Genomic DNA, 26,846 nt, shown 5'->3' with positions numbered 1-26,846 from the left:
TCCTCCCCAGTCCCTTTCCCTTTGGTACCTGTTAGTCCATTCTTGGGTTCTGTGATTCTGCTGCTGTTTTTTTCCTTCAGTTTTTCCTTTGTTTTTATACTCCACAGATGAGTGAAATCATTTGGTATTTCTCTTTCTCGGCTTGGCTTATTTCACTGAGCATAATACCCTCCAGCTCCATCCATGTTTCTGCAATTGGTAGGATTAGCCCTCTTCTTATGGCTGAGTAGTATTCCATTGTGTATATGTACCACATCTTCTTTATCCATTCATCTACCGATGGACATTTAGGTTGCTTCCAATTCTTGGCTATTGTAAATAGTACTGCAATAAACATAGGGGTGCATCTGTCTTTCACAAACTTGATTGCTGTGTTCTTGATGTAAATTCCTAGGAGTGGAATTCCTGGGTCAAATGGTAAGTCGGTTTTGAGCATTTTGATGAACCTCCATACTGCTTTCCACAATGGTTGAACTCATTTACATTCCCACCAGCAGTGTAGGAGGGTTCCCCTTTCTCCACAGCCTCACCAACATTTGTTGTTGTTTGTCTTTTGGATGGCAGCCATCTTTACTGGTGTGAGGTAATACCTCATTGTAGTTTTAATTTTCATTTCTCTGATAATTAGCGATGTGGAGCATCTTTTCATGTGTCTCTTGGCCATCTGTATTTCTTTCTTGGAGAACTGTCTGTTCAGTTCCTCTGCCCATTTTTTAATTGGGTTATTTGTTTTTTGTTTGTTGAGGCATGTAAGCTCATTATATATTCTGGACGTCAAGCCTTTATCAGATCTGTCATTTTCAAATATATTCTCCCATACTGTAGGGTTCCTTTTTGTTCTATTGATGGTGTCTTTTGCTGTACAGAAGCTTTTCAGCTTAATATAGTCCCACTTGTTCACTTTTGCTGTTGTTTTCCTTGCCCAGGGAGATATGTTCAAGAAAAGGTCACTCATGTTTATGTCTAAGAGCATTTTGCCTATTTTTTTTTCTAAGAGTTTAATGGTTTCATGACTTAAATTCAGGTCTTTGATCCATTTTGAGTTTACTTTTGTATATGGGGTTAGACAATGGTCCAGTTTCATTCTCCTACATGTAGCTGTCCAGTTTTGCCAGAACCATCTGTTGAAAAGACTGTCATTTCACCATTGTATGTCCATGGCTCCTTTATCAAATATTAATTGACCATATATGTTTGGGTTGATGTCTGGATTCTCTAGTCTGTTCCATTGGTCTGTGGCTCTGTTCTTGGGCCAGTACCAAATTGTCTTGATTACTATGGCTTTGTAGTAGAGCTTGAAGTTGGCGAGTGAGATCCCCCTTACTTTATTCTTCTTTCTCAGGATTGCTTTGGCTATTTGAGGTCTTTGGTGTTTCCATATGAATTTTTGAATTATTTGTTCCAGTTCATTGAAGAATGTTGCTGGTAGTTTCATAGGGATTGCATCAAATCTGTATATTGCTTTGGGCAGGATGGCCATTTTGATGATATAAATTCTTCCTAGCCATGAGCATGGGATGAGTTTCCATTTGTTAGTGTCTCCTTTAATTTCTCTAAGAGTGACTTGTAGTTTTCAGAGTATGAGTCTTTTACTTCTTTGGTTAGGTTTATTCCTAGGTATTTTATTTTTTTTGATGCAATTGTGAATGGAGTTGTTTTCCTGATTTCTCTTTCTGTTGGTTCATTGTTAGTGTATAGGAAAGCCACAGATTTTTGTGTGTTAATTTTGTATCCTGCAACTTTGCTGTATTCCGATATCAGTTCTAGTAGTTTTGGGGTGGAGTCTTTAGGGTTTTTTATGTACAGTATCATGTCATCTGCAAATAGTGACAGTTTAACTTCTTCTTTACCAATCTGGATTCCTTGTATTTTTTTGTTTGGTCTGATTGCCGTGGCTAGGACCTCCAGTACTATGTTAAATAACAGTGGGGAGAGTGGGCATCCCTGTCTAGTTCCCGATCTCAGAGGAAAAGCTTTCAGCTTCTCGCTGTTCAATACAATGTTGGCTGTTGGTTTATCATAAATGGCCTTTATTATGTTGAGGTACTTGCCCTCTATTCCCATTTTCCTGAGGGTTTTTATCATGAATGGATGTTGAACTTTGTCAAATGCTTTTTCAGCATCTATGGATATGATCATGTGGTTTTGGTCTTTCTTTTTGTTGATGTGGTAGATGATGTTGATGGACTTTCGAATGTTGTACCATCCTTGCATCCCTGGGATGAATCCCACTTGGTCATGGTGTACGATCCCTTTGATGTATTTTTGAATTCGGTTTGCTAATATTTTGTTGAGCATTTTTGCATCTACGTTTATCAGGGATATTGGTCTATAGTTTTCTTTTTTGGTGGGGTCTTTGCCTGGTTTTGGTATTAGGGTGATGTTAGCTTCATAGAACGAGTTTGAGAGTATCCCCTCCTTTTCTATTTTTTGGAAAACTTTAAGGAGAATGGGTATTATGTCTTCCCTGTATGTCTGATAGAATTCCGAGGTGAATCCATCTGGCCCGGGGGTTTTGTTTTTTGGTAGTTCTTTGATTACCGCTTCAATTTCGTTGCTGGTAATTGGTCTGTTTAGATTTTCTGTTTCTTTCTGGGTCAGTCTTGGAAGGTTGTATTTTTCTAGGAAGTTGTCCATATCTCCTAGGTTTCCCTGCTTGTTAGCATATAAGTTTTCATAGTACTCTCTAATAATTCTTTGTATTTCTGTGGAGTCCATCGTGATTTTTCCTTTCTCGTTTCTGATTCTGTTGATTTGTGTTGACTCTCTTTTCCTCTTAATAAGTCTGGCTAGAGGCTTATCTATTTTGTTTATTTTCTTGAAGAACCAGCTCTTGGTTTCATTGATTTTTGCTATTGTTTTATTCTTCTCAATTTTATTTATTTCTTCTCTGATCTTTATTGTGTCCCTCCTTTCGCTGACCTTAGGCCTCATTTGTTCTTCTTTTTCCCATTTCGACAATTATGACATTAGACCATTCATTTGGGATTGTTCTTCCTTTTTTAAATATGCCTGGATTGCTATATACTTTCCTCTTAAGACTGCTTTTGCTGCGTCCCACAGTAGTTGGGGCTTTGTGTTGTTGTTGTCGTTTGTTTCCATATATTGCTGAATCTCCATTTTGATTTGGTCATTGATCCATTGATTATTTAGGAGCATGTTGTTAAGCCTCCATGTGTTTGTGAGCCTTTTTGCTTTCTTTGTACAATTTATTTCTAGTTTTATGCCTTTGTGGTCTGAAAAGTTGGTTGGTAGGATTTCAATCTTTTGGAATTTACTGAGTCTCTTTTTGTGACCTAGTATGTGGTCTATTCTGGAGAATGTTCCATGTGCACTTGAGAAGAATGTATTGCTTTTTGTTGCTTTTGGATGTAGAGTTCTGTAGATGTCTATTAGGTCCATCTGTTCTAGTGTGTTGTTCAGTGCCTCTGTGTCCTTACTTATTTTCTGTCTGGTAGATCTGTCCCTTGGAGTGAGTGGTGTGTTAAAGTCTCCCAAAATGAATGCATTTGGTTCTATTTCCTCCTTTAATTCTGTTAGCATTTGTTTCATATATGTTGGTGCTCCTGTATTGGATGCATAATGTTTATAATGGTTATATCCTCTTGTTGGACTGAGCCCTTTATCAGTATGTAATGTCCTTCTTTATATTTTGTTACTTTCTTTATTTTGAAGTCTGTTTTGTCTGATACCAGAATTGCAACACCTGCTTTCTTCTGTCTGTTGTTTGCATGAAATATCTTTTTCCATCCCTTGACTTTAAGTCTGTGCATATCTTTGGGTTTGAGGTGAGTCTCTTGTAAGCAGCATATGGATGTATCTTGCTTTTTATCCATTCTATTACTCTGTGTCTTTTGATTGGTACATTCAGTCCATTTACATTTAGGGTGATTATTGAAAGGTATGTACTTATTGCCATTGCAGGCTTTAAATTTGTGGTTACCAAAGGTTCAGGGTTAGCTTCTTTACTATCTTACTGTCTAACTTAACTCGCTTGTTGAGCTATTATAAACACGGTCTGATGATTCTGTATTTCTCTCCCTTCTTATTCCTCCTCCTCCCTTCTTCATATGTTGGGTGTTTTGTTCTGTGCTCTTTCTAGGAGTGCTCCCACCTAGAGCAGTCCCTGTAGGATGCCCTGTAGAGGTGGTTTGTGGGAGGCAAATTCCCTCAACTTTTGCTTGTCTGGAATTGTTTAATCCCTCCTTCGTATTTAAATGATAATTGTGCTGGATATAGTAGTCTTGGTTCGAGGCCCTTCTGTTTCATTGCATTAAGTACATCATGCCATTCTCTTCTGGCCTGTAGGGTTTCTGTTGAGAAGTCTGATGATAGCCTGATGGGTTTTCCTTTGTAGGTAACCTTTTTTTCTCTCTGGCTGCCTTTAATATTTTGTCCTTGTCTTTGATCTTTGCTATTTTAAATATTATGTGTCTTGGTGTTGCCCTCCTTGGATCCCTTGTCATGGGAGTTCTGTGTACCTCTGTGGTCTGAGAGGCCATTTCTTACCCTAGTTTGGGGAAGTTTTCAGCAATTATTTCTTCAAAGACACTTTCTACCCCTTTTTCTCTCTCTTCTTCTTCTGGTACCCCTATAATGCGGATATTGTTCCATTTCGATTGGTCACTCAGCTCTCTTAGAATTCTGTCATCCTTTTCTCTCTCTCCGCATCAGCTTCTCTGCATTCCTGTTCCCTGTTTTCTAGTCCATTAATGGTCTCTTGCATCTCATCCATTCTGTTTTGAAGTCCTTCCAGAGCTTGTTTTATTTCTGTATTCTCCTTCCTTAGTTCTTGCATATTTCTCTGCAAGTCCATCAGCATGGTTATGACTTTTGTTTTGAATTCTTTTTCAGGAAGACTGGATAAGTCTATTTCCCCAGGTTCCTTCTCAGGGGAAGGTATAGCAGATGCTGAAGCTGTCTGGGTTAGTCTTGTCTGGATCATATTTTTTTGCCTTTTCATGTAGATAGGTGCTATTGACTGTCAGCTGGGAAGGCCAAACTTTTCACTTTCTACTGGCCTTTCTTTACTGGGACAACTGCAACACCCCTAGTGTCCTGTGTTGGGTAATTGCATGTAGACTGGGTGTTTGTGTCTTGCCCGGTGGGTATGGAGGAAGCGCCCGGGAGGGATAATGGACAGGGGGGCTGTTTGGCTGTTTACCTCTGTGAGGGGTCTCAGAGCTGTTGCCCAGGGGGTTAGTGCACCCAGTTTTCCCTGTAATTTCCAGCAACTGGGCTGTGACCTATGTTGTTTCCGTCCAGCTGTTACATCCCTGTCCCTTTAAGACTTTCAAAAAGCACTCACTTTGCTTTGTCACAGGGCATCAGCTTCAGAACCCGCTCAGAGGTCTTGTTACCCTGTTTCCCTAGTTTCCAGCCCTCCATGCATGCACTGCGTCTGTGCTGTGGTGTGAGTGGTTGGGGCTGGGTGTTTACAGTCCTGGGCTCCCTCTCCCACCCTGCACTCTGATACCTCTCCTCCCACCGGGAGCTGGGGGGAGGTGTGCTCAGATCCCGCCGGGCCAGGGGTTGTATCTTACCCCTTTCACCAGGTGCTGGGCTCTCGCACGTGTGGATGTAGTCTGGCTGTTGTCCTGTGCCTTCTGCTCTCTCTTTTAGGATTAGTTGTATTTGTTGTATTTTCAAAAATATATATGTTTTTGGGAGGAGATTCCCACTGTCCTACTCACACTGCCATGTTGGCTCTGCCCCCCTATATGTATATATTCTTAAGGTAAATATACTGTAGAAAGTTTTATTCAGTTTCTGAGTACAGTTGGTTTTAAGAAGCCTATTATTATAAATAGCTAGCAAAAAAAGTGATCATTTTGAGAAATGCTCAAACTTGGCAGTTTTACTATCATTTGTAATATTAGCAACACAAATAGCATTTATAAGAGACTTAACAGCAGATGGCAATATCTACGGGCAGTGATAAAGAAATAGCTTGTGAAGTTTCCATAGATTTCCATCTCTCCTTTACACAATTAAAAATAAAACAAAGCAAAATAGGTCTTTACGACTATGGGTATTCATTACCAGTGTTTATTATCTTGCTGGCTCTTAATGAGTTGGTGATGATGAATGTAGATGGAGTTGTGTTTCCAGCTCATGTTGGACACATTTACACAGTATCATATCTTGACATGTTGATAAATATCAAGGCATGATGTGACTGATAGATTAGAAAATATTCGGATGTTTGGTATAAGGTAACAACTAAGAAATGGGCTAGGCTTTCTAACTCTTCATCAGCTTTCTTCTGTAAAACTCTGAGAAGCAGCATGACTTGGTTTCCTCACTGGGACTGTCTTTGGTGTTGAATATGTGGAGTTCTGCTGTGAGGTATCACTGTTTTAAATACCAGTGCGTTTTAAGTGGTAGGAAAATACATCCAGGTAAAGACTTGGGACAAATAGTTAAATCTCTATGGGTATTTCCTCACCAATGTGAAATGTTAGAGTATAATTTATAGTCCATTACATGTTAAGGATTTTCAATGTTTGTTATTATTATAGTAACTAAAGCAAGAACCTTTATATCTAGGAAATAAAGGTTCTGAAAACATTTACTTTTACATTTCAAGCAATCTCAGAGACATGATCATTGGAAAAACCTAGCAGTCATACTCCTCAGCAGAAATGTTAACCCTGAAGAACCATCTTTTTGTTATGTTGATTTTCAGGCAAGAGTAGTGGTTTTACAGTGAGAGTAAATATTTCTGTACTGAAGTAAAAGCCAGCAGTGCCCTCCAGTGGCCCATTACCTATGAAAGAATTTCTCATATTGGTCATAAGATATTTCACTCTAGGAAATACAGATTTCATTCCAACTTAATTAGTAATCATTATGCCATTACTTCATATCACTTTATTTCCATATTTACATAAATTTGATTATATCATCTGCTTCATTTACAAAACTAAAATGTTTTCTGAACTAAACTCCAACATGTACCTTAGCACCAAGTATGCTTCAAGTCACTATTATAAATATATATTTGAAAAGCACTGGCAACCGACATAAAACCTTCTGGTCTTTCTTTGGAAAATAAAAAGAAGTCAACATGTTGCCAAAAGTGTCCGGTATTGTTTCCAACTGACAACTCTGACCATCATTCAGGCCACCAGACAGGCACCACACCTTCCCAGATCCTGCCTTAAACCTTCCTTTTAGAATTTGAATAAACCATTAAAATGAAAAAAAAAATTGTTATTGTTATATACCAAGTGCATAGACGTTGTTTCATTTTAGTGGCTCTTTAAATAAGTAAAGCAAGTGTGGCCAAACAATTTAATTTTTGCAGAAGACTCTCATGACCGTTGAAATTGCAAAAGCCAGGGACTTTGATTTTTGGCTAGTTTTGCCCACATTCGGCCTCCACCTGGACAGCCATGCGATTGCAGCCCTTCAGGTGACAGGAGGGGTCCTGTGCCTGCCTTTTGGGTTACTGACAAGAGGGGTCCTGCGCCTGTCCTGTGGGTGACTGACAGGAGGATGACTTGACAGAAGGGGTCCCGTGCCTGTCCTCCAGGTTACTGACAAGAGGGTCTCATGCCTGTCGTCCGGGTGACTGACAGGAGGGTTCTGCACCTGCCCTGCAGGTGACAGGAGGGTCCCGCGCCTGCCCTCAGGGTGACAGACAGAAGGGTTCCGCGCCTGCCCTGTGGGTGACTGACGGAAGGATCCTGCACTTGTCCTGCCGGTGACAGGGGGGTCCCATGCCTGCTCTCAGGGTGACTGACAGGAGGGTCCCTGCCTGCCTCCTGGGTGACTGACGGGAGGGTGACTGACAGGAGGGGTCCTGCGCCTGCCCTCCAGGTGACTGACAGGACTGTCCTGCGCCTGCCCCCTTGGTGACTGATGGGAGGGTAACTGACAGGAGGGTCCCACGCCTGCCCTGCAGATGACTGACAGGAGGGTCCCTGCCTGCCCCCTGGGTGACTGATGGGAGGGTAACTGACAGGAGGGTCTGGCGTCTGCCCTGCAGATGACTGACAGGAGGGTCCCTGCCTGCCCTGTGGGTGACTGACGGGAGGGTGACTGACAGGAGGGGTCCCGCACCTGCCCTCCAGATGACTGACAGGACTGTCCTGCGCCTGCCCCCTGGGTGACTGATGGGAGAGTAACTGACAGGAGGGTCTCACGCCTGTTGTCCGGGTGATTGACAGGAGGGTCCCTGCCTGCCCTGTGGGTGACTGATGGGAGGGTGACTGACAGGAGGGGTCCCACGCCTGCCCTGCGGGTGACTGACAGGAGGGTCCCGCGCCTGCCCCCTGGGTGACTGACGGGAGGGTGACTGACAAGAGCGTCCGGCGCAGGGCGCTTGGTGCTGGGAGCCTAAGTGGCCCCTGTGAATGTCGGTTCCGGAACAAATGAAGCTGTTGTTTGTTTTTCTCTTAGGTTGTTTGGTGCCAAGGCAGGTGGCAAAGCCACCCCCGCACCTGGTGCCGAGGGAGCGAAAGCGCCCTCCGTCGTGCCTGGCCCCGGCGCCGCCTTGGCGCGGCAGGGCAGCCTGGAGTCGCCGTCGTCGGGGACGGGCAGCGCGGGCAGTGCGGGCGGGCCGAGCGGCGGCAGCAGCCCTCTCTTCAGCAAGCCCGCAGACCTAGCTGCAGACGTGCTCGGCCTCAGCGCCTCGCTGGCGTCCAGCCCCGCGTCGGGCGGCCCGCCATGGGCCGCCACTCTGAGCAGCTCCTCCGCGGGCAGCAAGGACACGCCGAGCTACCCGTCCATGACTAGCCTGCACACGAGCTCCGAGTCCATGGACCTCCCCCTCAGCCACCACGGTTCCCTGTCTGGCCTGGCCGCGGGCGCCCACGAGGTGCAGAGCCTGCTCGTGAGAACGGGCAGTGTGCGATCCACGCTCTCGGAAAGGTGAGCGTCCCGGGCCCCGGCGGAGTCCGCGCCCCTCCGCAGGCGCCGTCGCCCCTCGAAGTCCCTGGGCTCCGTGGGCGCGCCCCGGCCGAGGAGCGCAGACCGAAGGGATGTAGCCTTGACGCGAGTGGGCCTTTTATTTGCTCTTACCAAGTTTGCAGAAGGGGGTAAAAAAAACATTAAGGATAGGGTAATTGGGTAATTGAGTTTCTTAATATGAATACTTACCTATACACCCAATAGGCAATTTAAATAAAACTCAAAGCATGTATTTATATATTGAATGATGTCTTCTCAAGGCATGTTAATGATTTGGCTTGAGCCCCAGGACAACATTGCTCCTTATGATGATTTAAGCATTTTAAAGCCCGAATTTAAATGGATTCTACAATTATGCTCTGAGCAACATGTTAAATTTGCACAAATTTGCATTATTCATACTTCTGTGGAAAAAATAGCAAATGGAACACTGGGCAATCCTTGTTGAATTGGGAAAAATCGATTGTCAGATATGAAATCATAGAGAAAATCATTAACACCAGTGATACTTTTAATAGGGCACTTTGAAATAAATCCCCTTTCAAGGTGATTCCCATTGGTTTAATGATTAATTTTTCAAGTTAAAATGAAAAACATCAGGCATTCCTTACTTAATATACTTACAGAAATCATTACTGTTGGCCAAAACGGCTCTAGATCCTCTCCCCCAAAAAATCCTTTCTCAGATAAATTGGTACTGACTCTTTCCCCCAGAAAAATGTCTTAAAACTGCTCCCTTTTCCCTGCGGAATTTAATGCTGTTTGTTTCTTGGCACACCTAAAGCTGTCAAAAATGTCCTTGGCCACCTATCTTAGTGTGTTACTTGCGAAGTACTACTGGTCACTGAAAACGCCTGGTGCCTTCCCTAAACTTTTCCCGGTCTATTGTTGATGCCGACATACCTCCTCTTCTGTGCACTTATTCCCAGAAGCATTTTTTAAAAAACACCGGCTAAAATCCCAGCCTAGACTCTCATTCCAGTGCACCAGTTGTCCCTTCATCTAAGATTTCCTACTGCTTTCCCGTTTCTCTGGCCTTTGTGAAATGCAAAACCCAGAGCAAAACATTACTTCTACCCCACATTACTTCCATTTCCCTAACAAGGTACGTGGACAGCCATGCAGATGAGACTCCCCCGGAGAAAACAATTTCAGAACTAACTGAGACATTGATGATCAATAATTCCTGTGGCAGACTGCTAATCACAAAATGCATTTTTCTTCCTAAACAAAAAACTGGGCCAAGAGACACAAGACAGACAACTGGGTGATAGAACCTAAAATATAGGCATTTGCATATTTCCCTTCTGGTTGTGTCATTATAAACAGCCTACATGAAGACCAGCTACATACACAAAAGCACTGTTGTAGGTAGTTTCATTGAATTTTTGAATTAAGAAGTTAGGCTTCCAACAGCATCTTAGAGTTCCCACACTTTAAAGGTAAATTGGCATCCTTGTACATCATTTTTAAAACTTCCAACAAGTCAATCAAATTATGTTGAAAATATATTAACCTACAGTTTTAATAAATATTATCCTTGTTTTTGTGTTGATGTATGAAAAATCGAAACAGTGATTTTATATCAAAACTAAGTACACTGCAAATAGGTTATTTTATTAACCAAGTCACCCTCCAAAACACTATTTGTCCACATATGAACAAATGACTGCAACAAGTTAGCCATCAACCTATTTCTTTTATTTTCAGCCATTAAAAACTTTGAGAAATGGTCAAGTAAATATTTGTAACCAAGTAAACCTCAAATCAAACCAGATGAGTTTTATAGATGGATTATAAATGCAATGTTAGTATTTTATTTTTTATGAAGAATTTTGAGTAATTTTTTGAGATTCAAAACTAGTTTGAGTAAATGAAATGCTTGCCTTGATTCTTAATAAAATGTATTGATGAATATTAAACTGAAAATTAAGATATCTTCTTAATAGGTATAGTATATGATATGAATATTAATTAGTTTCTCCAGTAAATTACTGGATTGAAATAATTTTTGATATATGAAGCTGTACTTTTCTTTCTTGGGAACAAAATTGCAAGCAATAGCAGTTGATTCTAATCCTTTAAAGTACGTTCAAGAAAATTTATAAGCTATTAAAGAGACAATTAGGTGTTATCAGAAACTGTGGCTTAATTATAATTAAACAGTCAGCAGAAAGTTGGGAACACTAAGGCAACCAAAGAGCCATACCTGAGGGAAAATATGCTAAAATTTAAATATTTAAGACAAATTAATTAGAGATATACAATAGAGACCTAGGTAAGTTCATTTATGTAAGTTCATGACTTACTAGTTTATCTATAATTTCACAATACTTTGTTGACATTCATATCCCAGTACTATTAAATCAATAGTTTTTCATAAAAATTTTAATTTGGGCTTAAAGTCCTCTTCCTTAAAATATCATAAAATAGTAAATAAATTTAAAGGTTCTTTAACAATTTTCGCTTTAACTGTTCTAGATCATTGGTGGCTCTTGGGCCATAACCAGTTCACATTTGTTTTGTTTTGTTTGTTTGTTTTTTGTGACCTAACCAAACTTTAAAAATAATTTAGAGTAGTAACCCACTTTATGTATTTTTGGCTGGTTGTTAAATATCAGACCTGGCAACCCTACCTTTACAATCCTGCACAGCACTTACTGGCTTTAAGCAAACAGTACCTGTCCTCAGAATGTTGGCTAAAATCCCCACTTCACTATTCCCACTGCCTGGATGGCCCTTGAAGACATAGGAGTTTGTGACCTTTCAGGGCTTGTAGAAACTGCATGATACTATCATTAATATTCAGATGCAAAGAGAGATTTCTACTTAAAGCTTAAATTTATATTGTTAAAGATAGATGTATATTTTTTTCTGATTTTTCTTACATGAAATTAGCTGCACCATATGAACATACAATTTTCTATACAGTTGATAGCTTTGCCAAAACAGTGCTTTTCAGTTCCCTCTGCAGTGTTAAATGTTAATAAGTTTGCACAGGTGAAAGAGATCCATCTTTATAATGGCTTATGACCATATTAATACTTTAGCACAATGTAACTAACTCATATTTAGAGCTTTTACATATTTGTTCAATATGATTCCTTTTTCTTTGTTTATCCACATTACTAAAAAATGTATGGTCAAGTTATATACTGGAACTGGACTCAGCATAATACAGTAATTACCTTAAGTGGACATTCCCTATAAATAAAAGGTTGTGTCATTCCTTTGCATGCTTTCATTTGCAGTGCTAATGAGTGGAGTACGAACAAAAGAAAACATTTTAGCTTTGATTCTGAGTGATTAAATTTCAAGTCAGTGTGTTTGCATTCATGTTACATCATCACCGTTATACATATACTGTGTATTTAATTTTAATCATTTGAGATTCTAATGGAAAAAAACTATCATTATGCAAATTCAAATAATTTGTATCCTTTGGCTATCCACATGCCAGATTATAATAGAAATCCTTAGACTTGTCCCACTTAGTTGTTGACACCTTCTTCCTATATTTTTAGAGAGGCCATTTCTCATTTTCTCCAGACACATCCTTTCACCTCTTTCTACAACCAGTTGAGAATTCTTTAAAATAGGGACTAATGAAAATCATGGCCTTTTAAATACCTAATTTATAATTTCTAAAAGATGGCTTAGTTTAGTTTAAGTTGTTTAAATAAATGATGCCAGAAACATTGCATTTTAGCAGATATTTATTATATTTTTTTCTCATGTAAAGAGGAATAAATCTGCATTTACTTTTATTAAAAATAATTTGAGTACAAAAAATAAGTATTAAAAGTGTTTTAGATCTTCTCTGCCCATTGGAAATTGTCACATTAACTTAAGTAGAGCAGATCTATCTCATTTCCACCTCTATGATTCTGCTGCCTATGAAATCACAGCAGAAGTCTCATCTAATTATTGTGTAAGTGCCCAGTTGAATGGCAAAGGAAATTTACTATAGCACTAGGGAAATAGAATCTAGAGGGGGATTGTGGTACCATAGGATTCAATCTATTTTCTAGTAATCCTGTTGCTAAATCATCATTGAATGTGTAACAATGGAAATCTGGTCATCTTCAGTTGGCCTTTTCCAATGAGTTAAGCATTAAATATGTGTTACAAAAAATTAATTTTGTGTAGTTCAAACAGAGAACCGTTTTTGTTGGATGTGTAATTTGGAAGTTTTGTTTACATTATGTCCTTAGGGATTTTCTTTGTTTTAACAGCATGCAGCTTGACAGAAATACACTACCCAAAAAGGGACTAAGGTATATATCTCTCTCAGCACAATTGCTGCCTTTCTCTGTTGTTATGTAGACATGTGTACTGTCTCTCTTCCTCTTTCTCTGTGGTTTGCAATGAAGTACCTGATGTTGAGGATGAAATCACTTGTAATGCTGATGTTTTCTCTCACCTCAGGGGTTGGTGAGATAGACCTCAGGTAGATGCTGGTAGAGGCCAAGACTCAGTAAACTAAATCCAATGTAAATACCATTATTTTTGGGGCAGCAACTCTTGGTGGAATTCAGAACTCACTTCTGCAAATTAAGATAAAACTAACTTCCCTAACTTTCCCATCGTGGAGATATATGCTTGCAAAACCTCAACCCATATAGTTTACAGATGTGGCCAGTTGATGTTGTAAAGTTGAAGGATGCTCTAATTTGAATCAAAGAAAATATATTTTAATCATCAGAGGACAGATGCTATAACTAAGGTATGAATTTTTAAAGAATCCTTTTGGTAAAACTCAAATTTGAGTTTTAATTCCTAATTTCAGGAGTGCTGCTATCTATCAGATGATTTAGACATGAATTAGTCTAGTATTGCATAATCTCGGAATACTTATTCAGTTCATCTTAAAAATAAAATGAAAATTTAATTCATGGCCATCATTAATTGTATACTTTTATCTGAGGAGAACATATACAATGAGCTACTAATAGAGATTTAGCACTGTATGAACATGATAAGTTGACTACTCTTTGGTGCTGAGGATGTACTTAACTCTGGTGAAAGTGAGTACTGGCCAAATAGGTCTTTCCCTGGTATCCTTTTTCTCACCAGTTTCTTAGCAATAGCAAACAGCTTGAAATTATTCCATTTCAAAATTTTGTTCCAGAAAATTTATTTTCCAATAAAGCAAGTCCATTTTTCCCACCTCCCTCTTTTTTTTTTAAAATCCAGACATGCTGTCAAGCATTTTAACCAAATAAATGTTTTTCCTTCTTTTTTTTTTTTTTAAAAAAAGATGTCAGTTCGTGTTCCATTTCCTATGCCTTTCTGTGACCACCACTCCAATTCCCTTGGCTGCTGGCCTACCGCTGTCTACCATATTTAACCTACATGTTCCCCCTCTTCACATCATTCCAAACACTGCTTTTAAGTCCTTTTCAATTAACTTGGATATCTCCTCATTGCTTATAAGTTTCAACTGCATATCTCACAGAAGCATAATTTTCCTTTCAAAATCCTTTATTTTCCTTTTCCTGTGAGAGTCAAACAGATGGTGTCAGATCATCTGGAAGCATTAAGCAATTATAATTAGATTCGATCTGTGTGAGAATGTTGTTTAGTCTGAATAGCAAGCTCCTCCAGTTGTTCCCTTGTCCTGGTATTGCCTTGCCCTTGTGGATGTGCTTAAGGGTCTCAGTTGTGCTGTCTTGCAGATACACCCCATCGTCTCGGCAGGCCAGCCAAGAAGAGGGCAAAGAGTGGCTGCGTTCCCATTCTACGGGAGGGCTGCAGGATACTGGCAGCCGGTCGCCTCTGGTCTCCCCTTCTGCCATGTCATCTTCTGCAACAGGAAAATACCACTTTTCCAACTTGGGTAAAATATGCCAAGACATCAGTTTCATCTTGTTCCTTTTACCACCTATCCTTCCGGGAGCCCTGGTGTCTCTCCACAAAAATTGTTGATTTATGAAGGAGATAAGACACTTTGACACTGACTTTTATTAGTATGATTGCATACTGCTCACATAACAGTTTTCAAACATTATGAGTTTATTGCTCAGGACACCAACTTAACAGAAGTAATACTGTTGTTATTTTTTAGACTAGGATCTGGAGGCACAGAGAGGTCATTTAACTTGAAAAAGTCTCCCCACTTGTAAGAGGCAAAGGCAGTAATTGATCCCAGAACACCTGACTTGAAGCCTGTGGGTTTTCTCAGTCCTCTTAAAAACCAGTAAAACATCTTATTTCTTGTTTAAGATATTTTTAACATCCTTATAACAAAATTAATCATCTTTTTGTAGAAAAATAGAAAATGGAAATAATGGAAGAAGAACAACTGTGATCCCATGAATCCATGATCACTTCCTTAACCATTTTAAAATTAAAACTCCCCTTAAAAATGCATGTGAGAACTCCTGTTAAAATAGTACCTTGTGAACATTTTTGGGTACGTGCAATGAGAAAACCAACTAACTAATTTAGCCATTGAGCTACTTTGTGCTTATCATCATTTGTATGAAATATAAAATCATTTGTATAAATTCATAGAAAACAGGGAAGAGTGGCAAAATAATGAAGTCTAAACATTCCAGTTTATCATTTAATAGGCCCAATGCTTTTGAAAACTGATCTCTTTAAAGTCATATATAAAGTCATCTCATTATTTTTTCTCTTTTCCTTGAACAAATTTTTACCTAGTAATGGAACAACAAACTATCTGAATTCTTCAGTAATTTGAACTTTTCAACTTTTATCTCTATTTGAACACTTAAGGCTATTTCTCCTCTATTGTAACTTCCTGCTATACAGAATAAAGCTTTTGGCAATGAAAAGCAATTATTTTTGCCATGGTTCTATATAAACTAATAAATTCATATCAAACATCAGGTTGGTTGTTAAACCTACACAGTGATGAGATTTGTTTGCCTTATGATAGCAAAATGGTCTAGCATTCCCTTATTTCCAGCTTAAGTTATAAAACATGGCAAGAAGCTTAAAACTTTAACTTCAATAAATGAATTGAAAATGTTGTTACAGAGTCATAGGAATATGAAACAAATTCTAATTTTGTGGAATATCTGAAACAAACCTAGATCACCTGGAATGTTGGGTTTGTGAGGCATCTCATGTCTCCTATCTTTTCATTAATTGACATTAATTTACCTCCTTCATTTTTTTCCCCCATCATTGTTATTCTGATTAAATCTATCTATCCCATTATTCTTTGGGGGGGAAATCCTGCACTACCTTACTACGTCTGACATTAGCAATTTAACCTCAACTTTCTCATCTGTTGAATGGATAAATAATACCTAGGTCATATTGTGAGGAAAGATTGATCTAATAGATACAAAGACTCATGAGAGTAAAAAGGCTTGGTAGCTTCTGCTACATCATTATTTTTGTCGGAATGCATACCTTACACTCTGAGAGACAACTGCAGTAGACTTCAAATAGATCTTAGGGCCTCTACTCTCAGATCTTCTAACAGTTTCATCCATTGTGACTTATGACCTTCCTCTACATGTCAGCCCACTTTCATGTGCCTACCCAGATTTTATACACATAGGTGGCTTCAAACCAGGCATTCTGAAATCTCTATGCTGTTATTTTACAGAAGAAAAAAAATGACTTATTTTAAAACCATGAAAATTATTTTTAAAAAGCTTTGACTGTATTTTACAGATCACCTAAACATTTATTTATTAAGTAAGAAGTGGGGTACTATTAAAATGCAATCATAAATAAAAGATATATTTTTAAATTTAAAAAAATATATCAAATGAAGCTATGTCACTTGAATGTGGATAGAATTGTCCTATGCTTTACCTTTGGTCGCCACTTGTTTTCCATGTGATAATTATCTTTTCTGAATGATCAGTAAGATAAGTGATTATTACTAATATTTAGCAGTTACAATGTCCATGTTTTCTTTATCCTTTCTACTTACTAAAATGTTAATACATAAACTTTTTAGAAACATTACTGTAAAACATCGCATATAACAAACATCAATTTAAGATCACTACGGTTATGCCATTTCAGTAGACTACTTTGAACTACCACCAAAGTAAACTATGGTTTACATGTAGTTACTCTCATGATAGGTATAATAGAAACCATTACCACTCAAGAAAACATATCAGAATATGACTTATGTAAACAAAATAAATCTTTTGACAAAACTTTGTTTATACTGATCACAGCCCTTGTGAGGCTTCGCATAACCTGGTGAGACTCATTGTTGTGCCCACAAGTGACAACAATTGCTCAGATTCTTTTATTCATCTGCTGCCAGGGTTAGCATGTAGAAGCATTGCTATCAACCTGTCACTCACAGCTCTGTATGGGCCTTTTCATACAGGTGATATATAAACACCTTTGTATAGGAAGTTTCTATGCTTTGCTCCCAAGGGTTCCTCCACTCTGAATACCTTCTACTCCCCTCTTCCTAGTCACCCTTTAAGCTATTGAGAATTAATCCCATTCTTCTACACTCACGGAAGCATAGAATCTCAGAGTTGGAAGAGACCTACATCTGGTTCAATGATTCATCTATTGTATAATTCTCAGGACATCTCTAACCTCCTCTCTAAGCACGCAAGGACAAACAATCTATATCTAGATATATCACACTTTTGAAGTTATTCCTTTAAAAGGTCTAATAAAATTTTCCTGAATCTCCATTTAATTCCTACTTGTATTCCCAGATTCCATAAAATAAGTTAAAATTAGATTCCATATGACAACTCTTAAGACACTATCATAAATTCACTAGCTAGTATGTCTAGATATAGTAGGAAAGTCAGGGAGTGACTTGGAGGTATCCTAAAGCCCAGTCCATATTTCTTTTACTTCCTGTTCTCCTCAAATCACCACAAATAAACATATAATTTAAATGCTATAAAATATAATTCAAGACAAAGCCAGTAGCCCTCTTTTCCCTAATATATTGTTACGTCTTTATCTGTATTTAGAAATTTTGAAGTGTCTGCTGGCTTTGAAAACATCTTAGAGGCCATTTATTCTCCCATTTTTTTTTACTTTATGAAGAAACTAAAGGTTTGAGATTGGGATATTTGAAGCTAATGGAAAGCAAACTCACCACTAGAGATGCACTGTACTAATTTGTGTCCCATTACAAAATTTCCCTTTGTAATACTTTTGTCTTATGTAATACAACTTTTCTTGGTTTATTTTACATACTGATTTTTCTATCTTTTAGTCACCTCCCTAATGGCCACCCTTCAAGTTAGGAACCATGCCATATTTATCTTTCTATTCAACCACAATGTCAAAAACATACCCGCCCTAGATATTATCTTAATTGAACATCCTTAAATAGTATGGGTATATTTCCAATGGATAAGCTATCAAAAGTGTTTGTAAGTGCAAACTCTTCCCTTTAAGTCCACCATAATCCTCATTGCTATTTCACCTTGGATGAGCTAAGTGTTATGTTTTGAAATTATAGGACACTCTGCTTAGATATCTCTGCATCCATTTTGGTTAGAATTATGCAAAGCCAAACAGCAAATGAAATTTCTTTCTAATCCCTATATGCATATATTAAAATAATACAGTTGCAAATGTGTTGAATACTTCACTCATTTAGCAGAGTTGATTCATACTGTGGACCTAGAATACAATGATTTACTCCAATCCTGGTATCTCAAGCAGAAACATTCAAGTCCAGAATGTCCTTCAGTGTATCTGTTGGCTGTCAATCAGCAGTCAGATCGAACTGGTCAGTTTGCAGGACTGTGCCTGAAATGCCTCTCTCTTCCTGGCTGTCTCACTCTCCCTTCTTTTTTTCCTCCTTTCCTTCTTTCCATCTTCCTGCCTGTCTATGGACTGTGCACTTTGTGAATCCATAGCTTCTTTCTTTTTAAATTATATTGCATGTTTACACACACGGATATTCTTAGTCTTGTGTTTCTTTCTCCTTGTTCTTCTTTTACTCCAATTCTTAATTAGCTCTGTCAGAGGGTTGTTCTGTACATTAATTCATTAATACCTGTAAAATATGAAATATTCCCCTCCCTTTATAGTATATACTCTTCCTACTTTTACACTGTTACCGGAGCTAGTAATTGTAGTAAGAAGAAATGTAGTGCCTATGTCAAAGGAAAAAAAAAGCAAATTTTGAAATGCTATCAAACTAATTCTAAGCCAATAACATAAATTCCCAAAAGATTTGAATGTACTTAGCCATTCCTTTCATATTTTAAAAGATTTCTGCCTACTTCCTCATTATACCTATAACAATGTCCTTTTCTTAAATATGAGTATCTGTGATAAATGTATTTCTTGACTTTTCTACTTTGCTTTTATCCCAAATTTTAAAACAGTATTGTTTTGCAATTATACATTCAGTCAACCACATTTTTCTTTCAATTCATGATTATCAGTTGGCCTAAAATATTGAGTGTTATTAGAACTATTTGGCAATAGGCGCTAGTTAAATAAATTTTTGTTTCAAATTGCTAACTTAAGGTACTGCTTTGGAAATACAGTAGGATGCGATTTCTGACAGCCTCACTGTGGCCGTCGGGCCTTAGACATGGTAGAAAATAGTTTATGTGATTAGCCTTATGAGCTACAGATACCATGTACATTTTATTTAAAGAAAAATTTTACTTTTCTCTATTATAACCTAACTCTGATATTAATGATAGTACTAATCACAAACTTAGATAAATTCTGAACCCAAAAATGTCTGAAAACCTTCACCTAGAAATTTCCAAAGGCTCTCCTTCGGAAATTTAGATTTCTTATGCTTTCTTTTCGATTTTGCTTTTTCCACTGCAGTGACGTTTTCTTCTCTAAAAAGAAATCTGCAGACTTGATGAAGACAATCTTTTCTTCCTAACAGCCAGCAGAAAAAACCATGCTATTCTATCTCTAGCATGAACAGTAGTGGTGTCTGGGTGGTTTTGTTTAATGTGGTTTTAGAAATTGAGTGACTGCTTGCCATGAAAGTGTCAGAAGAAAATAGGGACTCCATGGTAACTATTACTGAACGTTTCAGAGGCAGACTCTTGGCCTACCTTAAATAGGGGCACCTTTTAAACTCAACGTTTCCATAAAAATTGGGATCACATTTGCACTTTCCATCAATCTACAATTTTCATCATCCAAGCCCCAGAATAATAGGCTGTGTGTGTTTTGTTTCCAGTGAGCCCAACCAATCTGTCTCAATTTAACCTGCCCGGGCCCAGCATGATGCGGTCCAACAGCATCCCAGCCCGAGACTCCCCCTTCGACCTCTACGACGACGCCCAGCTGTGCGGGAGTGCCACGTCCCCCGAGGAGAGGCCTCGCGCCGTCAGCCATTCGGGCTCATTCCGGGACAGCATGGAGGAAGGTGGGCAGACAGGGAAGTAAGAATGACACTGCTTTTTTAAATTCAGAGATGACAACTATCATATCACATAACAAGGATTCCTGAAGAGCAAATGAATAAGTATAACTCTCAGGGAGCCCTGAAGCTTGAAGAGGTTTTAGTCTGCATTACCTTCTTTATGCATTTGGAAATATGCCAGAAATTGTTTAGATTAATACTTGGCTATCTAGAACAATTCAAAGTAGTCCAGTGTTTTCATGTAGAAAGTCTCATAAATTTAGAGATTCTTTGCCAGGGCATGTCAAATACCAGAGCAGATGTTTTGTGGGACATTTCAGTTAAAGGACCATAAAGATACATAAACTAGAAAAATTATCTTATAAAACTACCACATGCTTCTGACTTTTATTCTCAGAAACTCCCTTTGGTGTTAGCTTTTTCGACATCATTTTAAAATTCATATTATGTCTAGTTTTTGCTTAAAAGATATATTCCTTATCCAGTGCAATGAAGTTTCATGTGAACACTTCATAATAATGTTTGAAAAACTCAGGAAACTTAATTGATGTTCAAATTATATAATTTTCTAAACTGTATCACCTCAAATGTCAAATTTGATGTAATATTTGAGAGATTTTCCTCTTTAATTTAATGAGTGATTTTTTTTAAGTATCCATAAAAGAAAATTATAGTACACATATAATACCTATCAGGTAAGGATAAAATAAAAGTAAACATAAAAGTTTAAGCTGATTAGAATGAGATCAGAAATGGAATCAGCCATACTATCCAGTCCTTAATAATTACATTTAAAAGAAAGGACTCCAGATTTTGAAATATACCAGGGTTTAAGCCTCTGGTCATCCATTTATTTGTGGTATGAGCTTGGGCAAGTTTCGAACTTTATGAGTCCTAATTTCTGAATCTGTAATTCCACAGGTTTGTCATGAGGATGAAATAATTCTATCCCTTTCTCTTTCCCCTACCTACTTTCTTGTTTAGATGCTTTTCTAGCTAAAAATTTAGGCAGTTATGAAAACTGACTCATCGTTTTCAGGCCACTGCTGTACATTTAAACACGCTGACACTTAGTCACCCACAGTTGCATTATCTTTTGGAATATTAACCAAACCACTGAGTTGAGTGTGACAGATAGTGACTTTCACTCTGAGTCAGCTGCCGGACTGCTGCAATGCAGACAGGCAAAATAGAACTACTCTGAAATGTAAAGATAGTTGTGTCTCTGTAATGATTTTATCACTTTCTTCACAGAAAGGCATCTTATAACACTGTAAAGATCATGATTGCTAAGCATATGGATGGCATTCGAGACTGCCTCATTTACAGATAGAATGTTGCCCATATGCTGGAAAACTCTGATCTTCTCCATATGAGGATTAAATAGTGTGAATTGCTGATCACCAGCATGAGTGGGCAAGATGACTTTTCGATGCCCATGCACTGAATATAAGCTATTATAATTAAATTGTGGTTGACACAAAGGACTCCCTGCACTAGAGAGATGGAAGGGACTTTACTGATGCCCTGCCCAATGCTCACACTGAAAGATGAAGAGACTGAACCACAGACTGCAAGGACGTAGGCCTATAAGTAGTAAGAAGTGGGTAAAGACTGGAAATGGGATCTCCTGATTCATTGCCCACCGTCCTTTGGTACACTGCTGACCCTGTGTTCATGCCAGTGTTATTAGAGGCTGAAAGAATGTTCTTCAGTTTTGGAATTTTAAAAAAATAACTAACCTTTTTGCACATTTCACAGAGTAGTAGTATTTGCTCAAGCTAGAAATATGGGAGTTGTTGTTTCCTCTCTTGAGGAATCTTTATACTCAGCCAGTTTTAAAGAATTTCTCCTGGTGGCTGTCAAATTCATCCCTTTCTTTTCAGCCACCCCACCACAACTCTATAGCTTCCCCAGTCTTCTCCAAACTAGGTTGTGTGTCCTCGTAGTACCTAACACACTGCACTCAAGAGTATTACTATTACTCTACTGTAATTATCTCTTTAGTTGTGTATCTTTCTCCTCTTTTTGAGCCCCTCAGATTGTGTCATTCATTTTTGTAGTCCCAGGTTCTAGCAAGTGACTGTTACATCATGTGTGCTCAACCAGTATCTGTTTAATGAGTAAATAAGCAGACATGACTTCATATTACCTCACAATAAAAGTGGAAGAACTTTACTATAAGTATAATTAAGCACAATTTAATCCACCTTTTGGGTTCAGTACATTGGATGTACAGAAACGTAAAGCAGCCTGCTAATGGTTTAAGATGCTTTTTGATATACTTCAGTAAAAGACAGTATGCAATTTCCATTCTTAATTTCAGGGAAATACCTCCTTGAAATAAGTATTTTCTATTAATAAAATTACAAAAAAAACAAGAATCCCCCATTTTTTTAAAAAAAGCATAATAACTCATCACAGACAATGTTGAAATAATAAGTTGGATGGAATGCTTACTTCCATGGAAGTATATGGAGAAAAAACATTGAAAATGGATCTTTGTTGTATAAAAATAAAATTAAGTATTTAAAATACATAAAGCTTTTCTAAAGTGTAAAAGTTTATGACAACTTTACATTTCCAAGATTTTCTAACTGTTTATTATGGGGGAGTTTACTATGGCCCTCAATTGTGCAAAGGATGCCTGAAGGACTATGGGTTTGTCTCTGTGTAACATGATGAAGGAGCTACTTGAGGGGACAGGTAGAGGACCCTTATATTTCTCAGTATGTTGATCTCCAAAAAATGACAGTGCAGTGTTCTCAGAATCTTCTGTCTAGCTGTTCTTGTTTTATTTCCATGACCGCCTATTCTTCAGTTTTCGGTAAAGGCCTGGTGTTCCTGAGATGACTTATTTATCTTACGTCTTGCTCTCTTTTGCTTTCCTAGTTCATGGCTCTTCATTGTCACTGGTCTCCAGCACTTCCTCTCTTTACTCTACAGTAAGTACTGGCTGTTCCGAACAGCTTCTGCTTTTGCCAAGCACACGCATGATTAAACAGCTGGACATTTACACAGAAGTTGCGCAGTGGGATGAGGGCATACTCCAGGCAAGCGCACGCCCCAGAGGCTCTCCCAGCCCCTCTGCGCCGGCCTACAGGTGCTCTCCCTTGACTTCTCGTACACACATCAGATGAATGAGAGCATGGAAAACTGGATTGCATAAGAGCCCTTGGGGTATGGCTGGCGATCCTTGAAACCATGTACTATGCTCTGTAATTTTATAATATTGACTAGTTTTCCTTGTTTGATACTCTGAGCTGTGACTGGTAATCACTTTATGGTATTTTCTACATTTTATCTTATTTTATTTTTTAAGTTCTTTTTTTTTAGAAGATTGTGCCAAAGGATAAAGGCCTTGAGGTTTTTTTTTTAATATAACATCTGACATAGAGTGTGGTTTCAAGAACTTTATTTCTTACAAGAGAGAAATGTCAATTTACAATTTATTTTTCCAGTGTGTGAAATTATAGTTTGTTTGTCACAAAGGTTAGTCCACTTAATAAAACTGCACCTTTTGCAAAATCATGGTCTGCAGGAAGTTGTATTTTACAAGAGGGTTCTTTCATGACTAAGTGAACATGAGGTATATTTAGTGTCCTGAACCTCACTAAGACTCGTGTGCAATGATTAATCCTTAGTCCTGTACTGAAAAGTTCATGCAAAGTTTACAGCCTTGCCTGTCACTGAGCAATTAAGCATTAAAGGCAGTACTTACTTTTTTCATTCATTTTTATTAGGTTCAGATGTTATGGCCCTCTTATTTTATAAGTTAATCTTATATATTTACTGATAAATAGTTACTCAAGATTAGACTATCATTGGCAGAGGCAACGATTTTCTTATCATTTCTCTTTTTAATGATTAAATTTGCCAATGGCAAATTATAGTTTTAGGCAAATGGATAAAAAAATTTTTTAATGTAAAAAGTGTTGGAAAAAGACATAAATAAATATGTTAAGAGTTAGTGTTACTCTTATTTGGCCAATGCTGCTTGTAGGGGGATGTTTTTTGACTACAGTTGAAGTCTCTGTATAACATCAAAAGATGCAGCATCACTATAATCGTAATTTAAATATATAAAAAAATAATATTTTGATAAAACTCCCTTCATGAAGCCTAAGAAATAGTCAAGAAAGAAAGGAGCATGGGTTGAAGAAAAACAGATGGCTAATTAGTACATACCAGAGTTCAATATACTTTCTGTGATTATAAAAATGTGCCATATCTGTACTCTGTAATACAATAATCACCACATCTGGGTATTGAGCATTTGAAGTGTGTCTGGTGTGACAGAGGAACTAAATTTTTAAACTTTAATTAACAAATTTAAATAAGCATGTGTGCCTAGTGGCTACTATATTAGATATTTCAGGTTTATAAGGAAAAAAGGGGGAACATTTAAAAAATTGCAGGTAGATAAGAGCAGATGTCAACATCATAAGGACAATTAGAAAGCATAAATGAAAAGTATTTAGAGTACAATATGAAGTGGGAACAGAGATTTAACTAAAGAGACTATATACACATATCTATATGCCAGCATTTGGAGATAAGTACACCCTTGTGTTCAATGTGAAAAGAATGGATCAGGTGATCAAGCCACATGAGAAGGTGATATTATTAGGGTATTAAGAAGTTTAAATAGTTGTATTGGAAATAATGGAAATGATATTCTTGAATTCACAAATAACCTGTAGTAAAACAATTCAAATAAATGCATCTCTGGAGGACTAATAAAGAGGAAAATCAAAGGTGCCGAAGAATCATTCTGATGGCAGTCCCCATTATCATGCACTGAGATTTTACTGGCAGTGAGAAAACACCTCTTTGTCTCTCAACTGCCTATAAAACCCCTAGACAGCATTCAACTTTGAGACTCTCTTGTCCCCTCTCGGCTTGAGCCAGGAGCTCTGTCCTCTCGCTTTCTCCTTGCTCTCCTACAAAAAAAAAAAAAAAAAAGAAAGAAAGAAAATACCCATGGAAGTGCTTTTCAAACCATGAAGTGAAAAAGCAACCTATCTTTATTTTTCATACTTTTTTAAGGACTCTTGATAAAGATTCAGTTAATCTGCATGTTTGCCTAACTCTATCAGTAATTATGTGTGACATCAGGCAAGTTGCTGAATTTCTTTGGACTGTACCTATAAATTGGAAAACAACAGCCAAGACCTATACCATCTGCCTTTTGGATTTTCTGTGTTAGAGAAGACCAAGAACACCAGACACCATAAATTACACAAAAAATTATAAACTGCATGATTCTAGGAGAACCATTTATATCATACTCTATGTGAACTACATCTTTTGAAGTTGTGCAGTGCACAACTAATGCAGCTGTGCATGGTATTTGTAAAATAATTTAAGCATCCAGGGAAAAGAAAGGTTCTTTTTTGGAAAGAATAGTAGGCACTATCTGCTCTTCTCAGGCAAACTCTGCTCTTATTAACCATGAGTACAAACCATGTTTACTCTAACACTATCCTTTATGCAACCTATGGAATTCTATATTTTGCTATCTGTAATGTGCTTAATAATATTAAAGCAAACTAACAAAGATGGTTTATTGCAAGAAACATTCGCCTGTAAAATCACTAATCTTTCTTCACATGTAGCTCTTTCAAAGCCCCTCCCACTTACAGTTTGGTAAATTTTTCAAAAGCATCTTTTTATAAAGTTGGGTAAATCAGCTTATAGAACTTCTGAACAGCATGGTATAGAAAGGTTGCAAGTCGGTTGGAAATCACAGACTTAATCAGATCTGCCAAGTTTAATACAGAGTTTGGGTGTTTGTTTTTAAGTCCAAGACAACACTAAAATATGAAGCTTTTACCTAAAAATTCAAATTCAAGGGTTCCTTTTTAAAAAGTCACTGGTATATCTAGCAAACTGAGATGAAAATCCTCCCAAGTTTTCTGGTACCTGGTGTCACTGTGGACCCTCAGGCAAGTTCCAACCTCTACTGTCTCTTCTCTCCTCCTGACACTGCAGCTGAATTTGGGTTGTTAGTCATTATTGTACTCTTGCATTTCTTATAGGAAAGGAATACTATTTATTATGTATGTTTTTATGAGAACTGGGGGAAATAAGAGTCTAGGAAGAATGTGTGATTTTTTTTCTTTAATTCTCAGAAGACTTTCTATTTTTTATGTGCCTGGTCCAGTTAAGCATTTAATTTTTTGATCCTTGTAATAAGTAGGTGTTTTCTGATTGAATGTATACTAAAAATTTTATTGAACCTGTTTTATACTTGGAATCTAATTTGTATTGATTTAATAAGAGCCAGGGTCATGTTTAGTTCATTGTGGATCTCTTTAACATATTTCCTAACACCTAGCTAATCCTAAAGTAAATTTTTTTAAATTAGTAAGTTTGGATGGATGGATGAATGAATGGCTAGTTTATGGCTTACAGAATGTAGAATCGTTTGATAGGTTTTATTTAGGCCAGATAATTTATATATATTGTTTGCCATCCTTTAGGACATTGGGCCTGGCTCAAAGCCATCACTTAAAACTGGCAAGTAATCATATTCCATCATGATATCATTAATGCCAAGCTTAAACCATTGAAAAAAATACAGTATTTATCGTGT

The 26,846-nt window shown here is 37.8% G+C and overlaps 1 protein-coding gene across 1 annotated transcript in view; it reads left to right on the top strand.

Moving 5' to 3' along the window:
• Positions 1-26,846, top strand: part of NAV3 (neuron navigator 3) — a 376,755-nt gene that overhangs the window by 278,379 nt on the left and 71,530 nt on the right. Inside the window, 5 exon segments of the mRNA XM_073214824.1 lie at positions 8,407-8,877; positions 13,152-13,193; positions 14,595-14,755; positions 20,063-20,251; positions 23,141-23,193. Coding sequence (XP_073070925.1) covers positions 8,407-8,877; positions 13,152-13,193; positions 14,595-14,755; positions 20,063-20,251; positions 23,141-23,193 — 916 coding nt within the window.

This window comes from Manis javanica, chromosome 10, assembly GCF_040802235.1.
Source record: "Manis javanica isolate MJ-LG chromosome 10, MJ_LKY, whole genome shotgun sequence".
Classification (NCBI taxonomy): domain Eukaryota; kingdom Metazoa; phylum Chordata; class Mammalia; order Pholidota; family Manidae; genus Manis; species Manis javanica.
This window is presented reverse-complemented; position numbering and strand designations above follow the sequence as displayed.